The sequence below is a fragment of the Apodemus sylvaticus genome, chromosome 2 (genome assembly GCF_947179515.1).
Source record: "Apodemus sylvaticus chromosome 2, mApoSyl1.1, whole genome shotgun sequence".
In the NCBI taxonomy this organism is placed as follows: Eukaryota; Metazoa; Chordata; class Mammalia; order Rodentia; family Muridae; genus Apodemus; species Apodemus sylvaticus.
In genome coordinates, this window is record NC_067473.1 from 159,121,036 (window position 1) to 159,138,206 (window position 17,171).

The 17,171-nt window shown below is 38.5% G+C and overlaps 1 protein-coding gene across 1 annotated transcript in view; it reads right to left on the minus strand.

The window, feature by feature from the left end:
* The window catches only part of LOC127677649 (vomeronasal type-2 receptor 26-like), a 44,764-nt gene that overhangs the window by 12,892 nt on the left and 14,701 nt on the right, over window positions 1–17,171 (minus strand). The window contains exons 4-5 of the mRNA XM_052172684.1: window positions 3,506–3,730; window positions 472–595 (exon numbers count right to left, since the gene is read on the minus strand). Coding sequence (XP_052028644.1) covers window positions 472–595; window positions 3,506–3,730 — 349 coding nt within the window. The remainder of the gene's footprint in view (window positions 1–471; window positions 596–3,505; window positions 3,731–17,171) is intronic.

The following is a 17,171-nucleotide window of genomic DNA, read 5'->3' on the forward strand; positions in this document are numbered from 1 at the left end:
ACATGAATTGATACATCTTTTTCTCCTTGTACTAAGCTCAACTCCAAATTGATCAAGGACCTCCACATAAAGCCAGACACTCTGAAGCTAATAGAAAAGAAACTGGGGAAGACCCTTGAGGACATCGGTACAGGGGGAAAGTTCCTGAACAGAACACCAATAGCTTATGCTCTAAGATCAAGACTTGTTTTGTTTTTCAAGACATGGTTTCTCTCTTCAGCGCTGGCTGTCATGGAACTCACTCTGTGGATCAGAATTGCCTTGAACTCAGATATCCACATACTGAGAGTTGGCATTTAGAACTTTGCCACCTCAACCCAGCATTAATTTGTTTTAAAGTATTAAGAGTCAGCTACATAAATATAACTCTGTCTTCAGGTGTTGTGTTTTCACCGCTATCTAGTGGTGCATTATTTCCACATTCAGAACCATTTCTAGAAATTTCCACATTGAGAACCATTTTATAAATACCTGTTTCATTTGCAATCTCTCCAGCTGGACATGGGACACAATGATAACAACAGAATGCATACAGACCATCTTGTGTTTTCCTAAATCCAAGAGGACAACTTTGTTTGCAAAGAGAAAAGGGAATCTGTATAGGTGACATGAGAGGAGCAAAGGCAATCAGCTCATGACATTCAGTATTAGCATCGAGATGGTAAATTTCAGCAGGACATCTGTGTACTATAAGAAAGAAGTACCAGACTTTTAGAGAGTGTGAAGCCAAATTGCCTGTTTCTCCCTATCCCTAATTCTCTTTTTCAACTGTTGCTTTGTTTTATTTCATTGTTTGATTGATTTTCTTGCTTTCATTTATTTCATTTTATTTATTTCATATATTTTGATCATGTCCTTCCCTTCTCCCATCTCTGTTCAGGTCCTCCCCTTCTCTCAACCTGCCCAAATTTGAGTTCTTTCTCAAAAATCAGACTGAAGTCCCTAAAACTCAACTAAGCATTCAACCTTGAAAATAAATACAACAGTACAAAAATCAAAAGAAATAAAAACAAAACTGTAACCAAATAAAAGATGGCTTCTGACTATTTAATTATCTCTATTCTGGTGGTAGGATCTGATGGCTTTGGACAATTAGCTTGGTTTTGTTTATGCTGGGCCAAAAGCTGATGTCTTCTTGCAGTTTACTCCTCCTGCAGCAGAAAAGAAAGAAAGAAAGAAATAAGAAAGAAAGAAAGAAAGAAAGAAAGAAAGAAAGAAAGAAAGAAAGAAACAAACAAACAAACAAACAAACAAACAAACAAACAAACAAAGAAACAAAGAAAGAAACAAAGAAAGAAACAAAGAACAGACAGAGAGAGGGAAAGAGGGACTAAGGGACGGAAGGAATGAAGGAAGAAAGGAAGGAAAAGGCAGGAAGGAAGGTAGGAAAGAATTGATGAAGGAAGGAAGAAAAGAATAGAAAAAAGGAAAGGAAGAAAAGAAAAGAAACTAAGAAAGTCAGAGTAAGTGCACAGAAAACAAGCGCACATTGGGAGAAGCACAAAGAGGCTACTCCAAGTCTTTATTATTGCTTTCAGTGTTTTTATAGGTTTTATGTTACAAAAATCTATGTAAAAAGAAATTACCTCATACATAAAATGTTAAAAAAAAAGGAATTACAGCAGAAAGTATATAAATTCAAAGCAGTTTTTCTTTGTATCAGTTCATTATAAGTTGAAAGCAACAGTTTCATATGGCCTTGCCTTTCCACAGTGAACACCCATGGAATATTTCTTTGACCTATAATTAAATAAATGTTTTCTCATTGATCATTAATTTTTTCCAATCAGTTTTTTTCCCCGAGCACAATTAATCCAGGAAACATGAAGTTATAAAGAGCTCTATTTGCAACTTTTATTTTATAGGGTGCTTGAGAATATTGTATGAATTTAGGAGCTCTTTAAAATCATGATCAGCAATTAGAAAATCATCAATTCACCAAAACAGCTTTATTACATCAAAGTATATCTTCATATTGATTCTGAAGGAAATGTGCCCAATAAAATGAATAAATATACAGAAAATTAAGCTACATAATACTGTAAGGAAAGAGGAGCAATATCTAAGAAGGAGCCAAAAGATTAATACATATTGCCGAACTTAGTATGAAGCAAAGCAGATCAAATTCAGTCAGAAACTGAGAGAAGTCAGATTGAAGCAATCAGCTTGAAGAAGACATTGGGCCACAAAACCTGAGTTGAACCAGCCAGCCAGAACTCAGAAAGAGGTAGAGATGGGGAGCTTCTTCAGCTTTAAATCTCAAAGGTTGTAAATGTTCTAGAACTAGAATAGACCATAGGAGTCTAGAAGCATCCTGAAGTAGAATTAGGATAGCAGGTGGAGGCAGTAAGCCTCAGAGATGACAATTAACTTCATAAAATCAAAGTTATATTTATAAGTCCTTATTTGGGGAGACTGGTTTCATCCACATGTATTTATTTTATTTATTTACTGAAGACAGTTACTTCCACTAAAGCCTTGACCACTATGATCAATCCAAATGGCTGTCGAAGATTTTGTTTCTTTTTTCTTTTTTCTTATTTCGTTCTAGGTAAACCATGGGTGTATCTGATCATTACAAGAATGAAACCATCTGAAGAATTAATCCAAAATGAATCAGTAATTCTTACAATGACTCATAGGCAGAAAGTTGTGGTATTCACCATTATAAAGGACAAACTAAGGACACTTTCAGCCTGATGGCACTCAACATTCCCTTAACCCTGTTCTCTGAGGAATTCCACTCTGAGAACACCATACAGTGCTTGTGGGACCATGGTGTGTGTAGCTCGGTTGGGCAAGGCCACTCTGGAGACTCAACTCCATAATACTGTGGTCATCAGTCACATGTGGCATGCCCCACTCCCTAGTGTTCTGTTACCTGGCAATGCCAGGTAACCCACCTTACTATAAATGGATACTTCCCACCCCCCTTAGTTCTCTTTTATCCTTCTCCTCTCTCTCTCTCTCTCTCTCTCTCTCTCTCTCTCTCTCTCTCTCTCTCTCACACACACACACACACACACACACACATCTCTCACACACACACACATCTCTCTCTCTCTCTCTCATTCTCTCTTTCACATGGTCATGTTTGTCCCTCATTACTCTTTCTTCTCTTCCTCATTTTCTCCTTTAAGTCTTTTAATAATAAAAGATAAAACTATGAACTGTCTCTTTTATTAAACCTGCTGTGTAAAAGCACAGAGCAAGCCTCAGCATTTCCAGCTGACATGGGAAAGGATCCAAGCCAGACTCCTCTCAGCCTGCTGAGCCCCATCACAACTAAACAGCTTCACCTATAATAGGTATTCAAGGCTGTGCTAATGGCCCCACCGGTTAGGCCTGCAGCTCCAGTCCTGTGGGCCTTCAGTATGTTTGGTCCTGCTGGTGTTCCTATCCCCTCAGGATCTGCATTCCAGAGCTCTCCTATGAAGGACCTCCTGCCACCATCACAGGCATCTCCTCCTTTTTCCCCACAAGTGCTGACTTTAAAGAAACTCACCTGATTGTTGTATACACCCAAATTTATGAGTTTGTCATTTAGGGAAAGATGCTGAACACCGTGAGATTCAAACAGAAACTCGCCAACTTTCACTTGAGGTTTGGTACCACTCTGCAGAGAATGGTAATTAAAGATGTCAATCTTGGTTGTTGAATCTTCTTGGGTCACAGTGTTCTCCTCATTGATGTTTCTTCCAAGTTTGCCCTTTTGTAAAAATGGATGGAGCTAAAAGAGAAAATAACTGTCAGAAATTGCAGTATAACTCACTGGGATGCAAATAAACCTGGTTACTATAATTGCCCTCTCTTTCACAAACTGTATGTTCCTGTGGCTTTGGTTTTTATTTCATTTATCAAATATTTATCACAAGGCTAGCACATGTATGACTATACCAAGACATTAACAAAGTTATATGCTTTTTAGCAAATCTATCACCACTATTCAGGTTTTATTTCTGAACTTTCCTCTGTCACTCAGTGATGACTCTGGCAGACAGATTCTAAATTTTGAGATTTACAATTTGAAAAATTAAGAAAAATAAAAACGATTTGAATGAGGTTGTTTAAATTTGCATAAGAGGTTTTCAGAAAAGCCATAATTTTTCACCACCATACATAACTCAAGAAAGTTCAAATGAAATAAAATTTTCAGATTTTAAAATAAGAAATTTGCAAATAAGGAAGGACGCAAAATGTATAGGAACATTTAATGGAGACCTGCAAAGCTGGGTCAGAGTCAGAGAGAATAGAGTAGGGTAAGTTAACCAAACCTGAAGATTATGAAGAAGTCATATATAGCTACAACTTTAAGCTAGTTACAAAGTAAAATGCAATTTAAAAAGAATTTAAACTGAGGTATTACAGTTTATTATATATAAAATATACTGGTGGCAGTTAAGAAGCCCCCAAAAGACCCCAAGATAATGCAGGTTATGATCCTTGCCTTTGGTTACACATACAAACCACATGGTCAGACCCTACTGCTCAAGGCACCACACACTTTGCTTCAGGACACAGCAGTGAGGCCAGAACTAATGAGAAAACTTTCACCCTGTTGTCTATTCTGCTTGTCTGTTTGGCACATTTCACTCTGGTAGAAGCTAAACTACAAACTGCTGAGGAAGTAAAGTCAGCAGAGGCTTTTCCCAACTGAAGACCTTGCATTCTAAAATACCTACTTTCCAGACATGATATGCATACTGGGGAAATACTGGTGCAACTGTTATGGGAATAAACAACTTCTTGCTCATGGTATTTGAGGATGTCCTTACAAGACAAACTCATGCCTGTTACAACAAACATATTTTAGATCAATATCTTGGGAGATCAGAAATCATATGGGTGTGCCTACTGCTTCTGTTTGGCTAAGAATATACATTATTGAATTTCCTCCTAAATATTTATATCCATAAAATCCTGCTATTGTGAGATTATATCAGATAATTTCTCTATGCCACGAATATTGATTGTTCATATTGAAACAGGACAGCCATGAGAGGATTTCCAAATCATAAAAACCATTGGGAAAGAGGGGATTGAGAGAATGAACAAATCAGATGCTGGTTAGGTGGTTCATGAACTAATGTCTTTTATGTATGACATGGTCATGGCACTCAGGAGCTTATGATAGCAAAGTCTGCCTGTATAGATACAGAACAAGATCGAGCCCATAAAAATGTTTAACTTCAGATGAGGGAGGAAGTTTATGGGGTCAAGCCCATCACATGAGCAATGTAAGAATTTAAAAGATTCTAAAGGAGAGGAAGTCATTGTCATTAGAAATACCAACATTTTTTAATTCCTTCTGCCTCATTGGATAACTGCATATTCATGCCCATATGGAAGGCCCTGTAAGTCATAAATCTAGTGGGTCATGAAAGAAAAAACAAATAAAAAGACATGAATATAGAATAGGGAGATAGTGGGAGACTGGAGGATCTGTGTGTATGCAGAGAACTAAGAAACTTAGAGAAATGGATGTGAAGAAAAGCATTTTCTATTTGTATGCTTGTTGTACCTGTCAAAGAATACATTATTTTAATAGACTATATAGTGTAGATACACAAATAATTATATCTGACCGTATAATTTAAACTAAAAACAAACAAAAAACCCAATTCTCTGAAGAATTAAGTGAAAAATATCCCTTCCTTAGAGAGAAGAATGTTTTACTTTTAAGGTTGAATCTGCAAAATTCTCTCCTCTTAAAGTGAAGGGAAAATGAATATGATCACATTTAAAAATACTCGGGAGTAAAATTTTATTCATGTTCCTGCCTTGTAGAAAAGTTAAAGGAAACTTTCACAGAAAAGGAAAATTTTGTTATCTAGAAAAGGAAACTGACATACAGTCAAGAACTGCAAAGAAGCAGAATAACACAGTTAAATTGAGCATTGTATCTTCTTTATATTTGTGCTAGGCTATAATCTGCTCAAACCCACAAAGTGAATGCAATACTACCTGGGTATATCTTTAGATGAATGAAACACTTGACAAAACTGCTACAACAGATAGAAAAGAGAAATCAGAAGAGTTCCCAAAGGTGTCAGCATTACTGATAAGCAGTACATGCTGATGTGTCTTGAACATGTTTGAAAACCACCAGAATAGTTTAAGTATAATTGATATTCTTAGAGAAAAAGTCAAATGGAACATATTCAATTGAATCTACGAAGTCAGATAAAAAGATGAACAAAAGGGGTCAACTGCCCCATATAGAAAATTCTCACATGATAGACATTATTAAGAAGATTAATAGTGAATTTAAAGAAAGTACACTAAATGCATGAATTTAAAACAGAAACAAGACACAGCATCCTGTCTCCAGGCCTTGCAAGAGGCCAGCTGTGCACTTGGAGCCTGGGTGGGAAAAAGGAGTATGCTCTGGTGAGTCCAGCCCTGCAGAGCTGAGAATCCAGTCCTGAGGCCTCGGGCAGGAGCCTTCTGGTCTCTGCCTTGGGATTGGGAACTGCCTGGTCCACAGAACCCTGTCACCAGACCATGCCAGAGGCCAGCTGTTCACCCAGAGGCTGGCTGGGAGGAAGCAGCATGCTCTGGTGTGTCTGGTCCTGCAGAGTAGTGGATCCAGTCCTGAGGCCTCTGGCAGGATCCTTCCTGTCTCCACTTAGGGATCTGGAACTGCCTGGGCCATAGCACCCCATCTCTAGGCAATGCAGGGAGCAAGCTGTGCACTCAGAGGCCAGCTGGGAAGAGGAAGCTTGCACTAGTGAGTCCAGCATTGATAACAAGTCCAACTAACACCAGTTAGAACTAGATGGCAAAAGGCAAACGTAGAAATGTTCCTAACTGAAATCAAGGCAATATGGCAGCATCTGAAACCAACTCTCCATTAACAGCTTGTCCTGAATACCCCAACACACCACAAAAACAGTATTTGGAATTAAAATCACTGGTCATGATGCTGTTACAGGATCCCATGAAGGACATAAATAAATCTCTTAAAGAAATTCAGGAGAAAATAGATCAAAAGTTAGAAGTCCTTACAAGGGAAACACAAAAATCATTGAAAGAAATTCAGGAGAATACAGAAGCCAATAAGGAGGAAATGCAAAAATCACTTAAAGAAATACAGGAGAACGTTGGCCAACAGGATGAGGTCATGAAAGAGGAAACATAAAAATCCCTTGAAGAATTACAGGAAAACACAGCCAAGCAAGTGAATGAGCTGAGCAAAACCATCCAGGATCTAAAAGCATAAGTAGAAACGACTAAGAAATCTCAAAGGGAGACAACGCTGGAGATAGAAAAGCTTGGGAAGAAATCAGAGGACATAGGTGAAAATATCAACAACAGAATACAAGAGATAGAAGAAAGAATCTCAGATGCTGAAGATACCATAGAAACCATGGAATCAACAGTTAAAGAAAATGCAAAATGCAAAAAGCTGGTAACCCAAAACATACAGAAAATCCAGGACACAATGGGAAGACCAAACCTAAGGATTATGAGCATAGATGAGGCTGAAGATTGACAACTTAAAGGACCAGGAAATATCTTCAATAAAATTATGGAAGAAAACTTCCCTAACCTAAAGAGAGAGATGCCCATGATTATACAAGAATCCTACAGAACTCCAAACAGACTGGACCAGAACAGAAATACCTCCTGTCACATAATAATCAAAACCCCAATGGTGCTAAACAAAGAAAGAATATTAAAAGCACTAAGAGAAAAAGGCCAAGTAACATATAAAGGAAGACCTATTAGAATCACACCAGACTTCTCACCAGAGACTATGAAAGCTAGAATATCCTGGGCAGATCTCATGCAGACTCCAAGAGAACACAAATGCCAGCCAAGATTACTACACCCAGCAAAACTCTCAATCACCATAGATGGAGAAACCAAGATTTTCCATGATAAAACCAAGTTTACCCAATATCTTTCCACAAACCCAGCTCTACAAAGGATAATAGGAGGAAAACACCAATACAAGGAGGGAAACCTCATCCTGGAAAAAACAAGATAGTAACCTTCTTTCATCAAACACAAAAGAAGATAACCAATAAAATTTAATAAATAACAACAAAAAAGACAGGAAGTAAAAATCACTATTCCTTAATATCTCTTAACATCAATGGACTCAGTTCCCCAATAAAAAGACATAGACTAACAGAATGGATACGTAAAAAGGACCCTGCATTTTGCTGCATACAGGAAACACACCTCAGTGACAAAGACAAACACTACCTTAGAGTAAAAGGCTGGAAGACAATTTTACAAGCAAATGGTTTCAGGAAACAAGCCAGAGTAGCCATTCTAATATCAGATAAAATTGATTTTCAACCCGAAGACATCAAAAGAGACTCTTAGGGACACTTCTTGCTGGTCAAAGGAAAAATACACCAAGAATAACTCTCAAACCTGAACATCTATGCTCCAAATGCAAGGGCACCCTCCTTCATAAAGGAAACTTTACTAATGCTCAAAGCACACATTGCACCTAACACAATAATTGTGGGTGACTTCAACACTGCCATTTCCTCAATGGACCAATCAGGAAAACAAAAACTGAACAGGGACACAGTGAAACAAATTGAAACTTTGGACCAATTAGACTTAACATATATATACATATATATAACATTTTATCCTAAAGGTAAAGAATATACCTTTTTCTCAGCGCCTCATGGTACCATCTCGAAAATCAATCATATAATTGTTCACAAGACAGACCCCAACAAATATAAAAAGATCAAAATAATCCCATGCCTCCTATCAGATCACTATGGAGCAAAAGTGGTCTTCAATAGCAATTAAAAACAACAGAAAGCCCACATACACATGGAAACTGAACAGTATTCTACTCAATGATACCTTGGTGAAGGGTGAAATAAAAAAAGAAATCAAAGACGTTTTAGAAGTTAATGAAAATGAGTATACAACATACCCAAATCTATGGGAAACAATGAAAGCTGTGGTGAGAGGAAAACTCATAGCCCTGAGTGCCTCCAAAAAAAAAAAAAAAAATGGAGAGAGCATACACTAGCAGCTTAAGGACACACCTGAAAACCCTGGAACAAAAAGAAGCTATTTCACCAGGAGGAGTAGAAGGCAGGAAATCATCAAATTCAGGGCTGAAATCAACCAAGTAGAAACAAAGACAACCACACAAAGAATCAACAAAACCAGGAGCTGATTCTTTGAGAAAATCATCAAGATAAATAAACCCTTATCCAGACTAACCAAAGGGCACAGAGACAGTATCCAGATTAACAAAATTAGAAATGAAAAGGGAGATATAAGAACAAAAACTGAAGAAATTAAAAAAAAAATCATCAGATCTTACTACAAATGCCTATACTCAACACAAATGAAGAATCTGGAGGAAATGCACAGTTTCCTAGACAGATACCAAACACCAAAATTAAATCACGATGAAATAGATCATCTAAACAGTCCCATAACCCCTAAAGAAATAGAAGCAGTCATTGAAATTCTCCCAACCAAAAAAAAAAGCACATTACTAGATGGCTTCAGTACAGAATTCTATCAGACTTTCATAGAAGACCTAATCCCAATACTCTTCAAATTATTCCACAAAATAGAAAAAGAAGGAACATTACCCAATTCATTCTATGAAGCCACAATTACACTGATACCAAAACCACACAAAGATCCAACAAAGAAAGAAAACTTCAGGCCAATTTCCCTTATGAATATCTATGCAAAAATATTTAATGAAATTCTTGCCAACCGAATCCAAGAACCCTAAATCCAACAGAGGGCTAATATCTAATAGATACAAAGAACTCCAGAAGGTAGAACCTAGAGAACCAAATAACCCTATTAAAAAGTGGGGTACAGAGCTAAACAAAGAATTTTAACATGAAGAACTTCGGATGGCTGAGAAGCACCTTAAGAAATATTCAACATCATTAATCATTAGGGAAATGCAAATCAAAACAACCCTGAGATTTCACCTAACAACAGTCAGAATGGCTAAGGTCAAAAACTCAGGAGACAGCAGGTGTTGGCAAGGATGTGGAGAAAGAGGAACACTCCTCCACTCCTGGTGGGATTGCAAGATGGTGCAACCACTTTGGAAATCAGTCTGGTGGTGCCTCAGAAATCTGGGCATGACACTTCTGGAGGACCCTGCTATACCACTCCTGGGAATATACCCAGAGGATTCCCTGGCATGCACTAAGGACACATGCTCTATTATGTTCATAGCAGCCCTATTTGTAGTAGCCAGAAGCTTGAAAGAACCCAGTTGTCCCTCAAGGGAGGAATGGATACAAAAACTGTGGTATATTTACAAAATGGAATTCAGCCATTTGAAACAATGAATTCATGAAATTCTTAGACAAATGGATGGAGCTGGAGAACATCATACTAAGTGAGATAACCCAGTCTCAAAAGATCAATCCTGGTATTCACTCACTGATAAGTGGATGTTATCCTAGAAACTTTGAATACACAAGACATAATCCACATATTAAATTATGTCCAAGAAGAATGGAGGAGTGGACCCTGGTTGTGGAAAGACTAAGTGCAGCTGTATAGGGGAATACCAGAACAGGGAAGTGGGAAAGGGTAGACGGGGGGGGGGGAGAAGGGGAGGGAAGAGGGTTTATGGGACTTTCGGGGAGTGGGGTGCCAGAAAATGGAAAATCATTTAAAATGTAAATAAAGGATATATCGAATAAAAAAAAATAATTAAAATGTCCACCTTGCCAAAAGCAATTACAGATTCAACGCAATCCCCATCAAAATCCCAATTCAGTTCTTCACAGAGTTAGAAAAAGGAATTCTCAAATTCACCTGGAATAACAAAAAAACCAGTATAGCTAAAACTATTTTCAACAGTAAAAGAACTTCTGGGGTATCAGTATCCCAGATCTCAAGCTATACTGTTAAAAACTGCATGGTATTGGCACAGTGACAGACAAGTAGACCAATGGAATAGAATTGAAGACCAAGAAATGAATCTACACACCTATGGTCACTTGTTCTTCGACAAAGGAGCAGAAAACATCTAGTGGAAAAAAGATAGCCTTTTCACCAAATGGTGCTGGTTCAACAGGAAGTCAGCATGCAGAAGAATGTGAATTGGTCCATTCTTATCTCCTTGTACTAAACTCAACTCCAAGTGGATCAGGGATCTCCCCATAAAACCAGATGCACAGAAACTAATAGAAAAGAAACTGGGGAAACTCCTCAAGGACATGGGCACAGGGGAAATTTTCCTGAAGAGAACACCAAAAGCATATGCTCTAAGATCAAGAATTGACAAATGGGAGCTCATAAAATTACAAAGTTTCTGGCAATTATAAATAGGGCTGCTATGAACATAGTAGAGCATGTATCCTTATTACATGGTGGGGAATCCTCTGGATATATGCCCAGGAGTGGTATAGCAGGATCTTCTGGAAGTGAGGTGCCCAGTTTTTGGAGGAACCGCCAGACTGATTTCCAGAGTGGTTGTACCAATTTGCAACCCCACCAGCAGTGGAGGAGTGTTCCTCTTTCTCCACACCCTCTCCAACACCTGCTGTCTCCTGAATTTTTAATCTTAGCCATTCTTACTGGTGTAAGATGAAATCTTAGGGTTGTTATGATTTGCATTTCCCTAATGACTAATGAAGTTGAGCATTTTTTAAGATGCTTCTCTGCCATCCGAAGTTCTTCAGGTGAGAATTCTTTGTTTAAGTCTGTACCCCATTTTTTAATAGGGTTGTTCGGTTTTCTGGAGTCTAACTTCTTGAGTTCTTTATATATATTGGATATTAGCCCTCTATCTGATGTAGGATTGGTGAAGATCTTTTCCCAATTTGTTGGTTGCCAATCTGTCCTCTTGATGGTGTCCTTTGCCTTACAGAAACTCTGTAACCTTATGAGGTCCCATTTGTCAATTCTTGCTCTTAGAGCATACGCTATTGGTGTTCTGTTCAGAAACTTTCTCCCTGTACCGATGTCCTCAAGGGTCTTCCCCAGTTTCTTTTCTATTAGCTTCAGAGTGTCTGGCTTTATGTGGAGGTCCTTGATCCATTTGGATTTGAGCTTAGTACAAGGAGACAAGGATGGATCAATTCGCATTCTTCTGCATGCTGACCTCCAGTTGAACCAGCACCATTTGGCTATCTTTTTCCCTGATGCTGGAAAGAACCCAGGTATCCCTCAACAGAAGAGTGGATGCAAAAAATCTGGTATATCTACACAATGGAGTACTATTCAGCCATTAGAAACAATGAATTCATGAAATTCTTAAGCAAATGGATGGAGGTAGAGAACATCATACTAAGTGAGGTAACCCAGACTCAAAAGGTGAATCATGGCATGCACTCACTAATAAGTGGTTATTAACCTAGAAAACTGGAATACCCAAAACATAATCCACACATCAAATGAGATACAAGAAGAAAGGAGGAGTGGCCCCTGGTTCTGGAAAGACTCAGTGAAACAGTATTCAGCAAAACCAGAACGGGGAAGTGGGAAGGGGTGGGAGGGAGGACAGGGGAAGAGAAGGGGGCTTACGGGACTTTCGGGGAGTGGCGGGGCTAGAAAAGGGGAAATCATTTGAAATGTAAATAAATTATATCGAATAAAAAAAATTACAAAGTTTCTGTTAGGTAAAGGACACTCTCAAAAGGACAAAATGACAACCAACAAATTGGAAAAAATTTTCACCCACCCTATATCTGATAGAGGGCTAATATCCAATATATACAAAGAACTCAAGAAGTTAGACCCCAGGGAACCAAATAACCCTATTAAAAATGGGGTACATATCTAAACAAAGAATTTTCACCTGAAGAAATTCAGATGGCTGAGAAGCACCTTAAGAAATGCTCAACATCACTAGTCATTAGGGAAATGCAAATCAAAACAACCCTGAGATTTCACCTCATACCAGTCAGAATGGCTAAGATTAAAAACTCAGGAGACAGCAGGTGTTGGCAAGGATGTAGAGAAAGAGGAACACTCCTCCACTGCTGGTGGTGTTGTAAGATGGTACAGCCAGTTTGGAAATCAGTCTGGCCTTTCCTCAGAAAACTGGACATGACACTTCCGGAGGACCCTGCTATACCTCTCCTAGGCATATACCAAAAAGATTCCCCAGCATGCAATAAAGACACATGCTCCATTATGTTTATAGCAGCCTTATTTATAATAGCCAGAAGCTGGAAAGAACCCAGATGTCTCTCAATGGAGGAATGGATACAGAAAATGTGGTATATTTATACAATGGAATACCACTCAGCAATTAAAAACAATGAATTCATGAAATTTTTAGGCAAATGGTTGAAACTGGAAAATATCATCCTAAATGAGGTAACCCAATCACAAAAGAATACACATGGAATGGAATCTCTGATAAGTGGATATTAATCAGTCCAGAAACTTTGAATACCCAAGGCACAATTAGCATATCCAATGACTCCCATGAAGAAGTTAGGAGAGGGCACTGTTACTGGAAAGGCTTTATCTAGCATTGGAGGGGAGTAGGAGGACAGAGAAAAAGGAGAGAGGTGATTTGACAAAGGGTGGAGAAAAGAAGGTTTATGGGACATATGGGGAGGGGGGAACTTGGAAAGGGGAAATCATTTGGAATATAAACCAAGAATATAGAAAATAAAAATATATAATAAAAAAATCCTACTAAAAAAAGAAACAAATTAGAGTAAAATACTAAACTCAACCACACAAACCAAAAGCTGTCAAGACTTGACTGTGTGCTAGAAAAGAAATCCACAGGGAGAATAAGTGTCCCTGACACAGAACATGCAGGAATATGGGGCACTGAGAAAGAAGAAATTTAATAGAAATAAAAATCAAGATAATAGGAATAGAACAAGGAGAAGATCCTAGCTCGAAGACCGATATTTAATACACTCAAAAAAGAAAAATTACCTAATTCCTAAAAAAAAGAAAAAGGAAAAAAAAATGCCTATAAATGTAGAAGAAGAATATATAACATAAAATAGATTGGATCAGAAAATAAACTCACTTTTCTATACAATAATCAGAACACTGAACATATAGAAAATAGAATAATAAATGCTTCAAGGAGAAAAGGCCAAGTAACTTATACAGGCAGATGTATTCAAATTGCACAAACATCTCAGTGGAGACACTAAAACTAGAAACGCATAGGCAATTACATTGTAGACTCTAAGATACCACAGATGCCCAGATCGCTATACCCAGCCAAACGTTCCATCACCATTGCTGGAGAAAACAATATTCTGTGATAAACACAAATTTAAACAATATCTGTCCACAAATTCATTGCTACAGATGGTGCTAAAATGAAAACTCCAACCCTAGAAGGTAAAGTATACCAATGAAAACATAAGAAATTCATAACCTCACAGCAGAAAAACCAAAAGAGGGAACTATGCAGAAAAACAAAGACACATACACTCATACTCAAACATATAACCACTTCTGGCACCCGATAAAAACAAGAAGCATCAATATCTCTCAATATCTCTCAATATCAATGGACTTAAATCCTCAATAAAAAGATATAGGCTAACAGAACGGATATGAAAACAAGATCCAACCTTTCAAAGCAAATATGAAACACATCTCAAAATCAGCATAGTAGTTACATCAGATTAAAGTGTTGGGGAAAGGATTTCTAAGCAAATGGACCTAAAATTCAATGTACAATAGATATTCTAATATCTGATAAAATAGACTTCAAAACAAAATTACTCAAAAGGGAAGGGAAAGAGCATTCATATTCATCAAAGTACAAATCTACCAATATGACATCCCAATTCTCAACAACTATACCACAAGCATCAAAACCCAAGGCTGTTAAAGGAACACCAGGAAATCTCAAAGCACACATCGATCTCACATATTGGTAGTGGAAGACTATAATACCCCACCCACTATCGATAATGCATGAGTCAATCTGATAAAAGCTCAATAAATAAGCTGAAGCTAAGAGATGTTATTAATAAATTGGACCTTACATAGTAAGTTAGCCAAAGAAGATCAAAGGATGCAGACAAGAAAATAAAAATTCAAGACATCATTATTATAAATAATGTGATAGTATACATAAGCAAACCCCAAAATTCTACAGGGAAATTATATGACTGTGATCACTTTCAGCCGTATGCCTGGATACAAGACTAACTCAAAGAAATAATTGGTAGCCTTCCTATATACAAAGGACAGACTGAGATATAAATCAGGGAAACAACACTCTTCACAATAAGCACAAAATATAAAGTTCTTTGGGGTAGCCAAATCAAGGAAGCAAAAGACTAGTATGAAAAAAGTTCAAGTCTTGGAAGGAAAACGAGGAACATATCAGAAGAAACAAAGAACTTCCAGGAAGAGAGGTGGCGGTGGCAGCGGCAGCAGCATCTTATCCAGCTGAAGGGCGATCAGCAGTGGAACCAAGGATACAGGGTCCTGGCAGGCCCTGTGTCCGCTATCACTGACCATCACCAGAGAGAACCAAAAGCCCCGAGGTAAGTAGACTTAGCCTGAGGCCAACATCGCGGGAGTCTAAGTCTCACAGGTGTTGTCCTGCACCCAGGCTCTGGGCTATTCTGGGGCCATCGGTGAGCTAACCCAGCCATAAGGTTCTTTGCCAGGCAGTCTGTCCCGGCACATATGCTGCCATTTTGACTACAGGACACCAGAGAGTTCTAGGAGGCAAAGCCAGTTAACAGTCATAGCCCCAGGCTAACATAGCGGGCTATGCCCCTATGTCTGGGGTCTAAGCACCCCAGGATTTGGATTGCACCCAGGCCCTGGGTTGTCTGGTGGGCCATCTGTGTGCCAACCCGGCCAGGAGGTTGTTTGCTGGGCAGACTCTCCCAGGACTTTCAAGAAGCGCACATGCTGCCATCACGGCTACCAGACAGAACCAGTTCATAGTCATAGCCTAAGGCGAACATTGCTCAAGCCTAAGCCTGCCAGGCTTTTGCCTAGACTCAGGGCCTGAGCAACTAGGCTATTCCTGTGTGCACCACCCTGATTGGGTAGTGGCTGCCCAGCAATGATCAGCACTCTGCTGATTCCTGCAGAAAAGGTCCCCGAAGCATACACCATCAGCACTCCCTGAAGGAGTAAACAGGCACCACCTGGTTCACAGACACAATCTGGGGCAAGGCACATTAGGGTTCCAAGGGCACCCAAGAGGAGGGCAGCACATCAGCAATCTGTGACAGGAGAAACTCAGCCTCCCATGTTGCTGAAATAGCCCTACAGCCTCACAGGAGGTTCAAACATCAGTCAGAGGCAAGACCAACTAACTTCAGAGATAACAAGATGGCAAAGGGCAAACGTAGGAACTCTACTAACAGAAATCTAGGCGATATGGCAGCGTCTGAACCAAACTCTCCAACATCAGCAAGTCATGGATACACCAACACTCCAGAAAAACAAGATTTGGATTTAAAATCACTGGTCATGATGCTCCGAGAAGAACACAAAAAGGACATTAATGAATCTCTTGAAGAAATACAGGGGAACATGAATAAGCTAGAAACCAGGATAATGGAAACACAAAAATCACTTAAAGAAATTCAGGAGAATAAGGCGCAAGAGATAGAAGGCAATAGAGAAGAAACACAAAAAAGACTTATAGAAATACAGGAGAAAGTCAAATGGCAGAAGTCATGAAAGAGGAAACACAAAAATCTCTTAAAGAATTAAAGGAAAACACAAACAAACAAATGAAGGAACTGAGCAAAACCATCCAGGGTCTAAAAACAGAAGTAGAAACCACTAAAAATCACAAAGGGAGACAACTTTGGAGATAGAAAGCCTTGGGAAGAAATGAAAAGCTACAATATCCTGGGCAGATCTCATGCAGACTCTAAGAGAACACAAATGTCAGCCAAGACTACTATACACAGCAAAACTTTCAATCACCATAGATGGAGAACGCAAGATATTCCAGGACAAAACCAAATTTACATAATATCTTTCCACAAACCCAGCTCTGCAAAGAATAATAAGAGGAAAACTCCAATACAAAGAGGGAAATAACACCCTGGAAAAAGCAAGATAGTAACCTTCTTTCATCAAACCCAAAAGAAGATAACTACTCAAATATAAAAATAACATAAAAAATGACAGGAATTAATAATCACTATTCCTTAATATCTCTTAACATCAATGGACTCAGTTCCCTAATAAAAAGACATAGACTAACAGACTGGACAAGG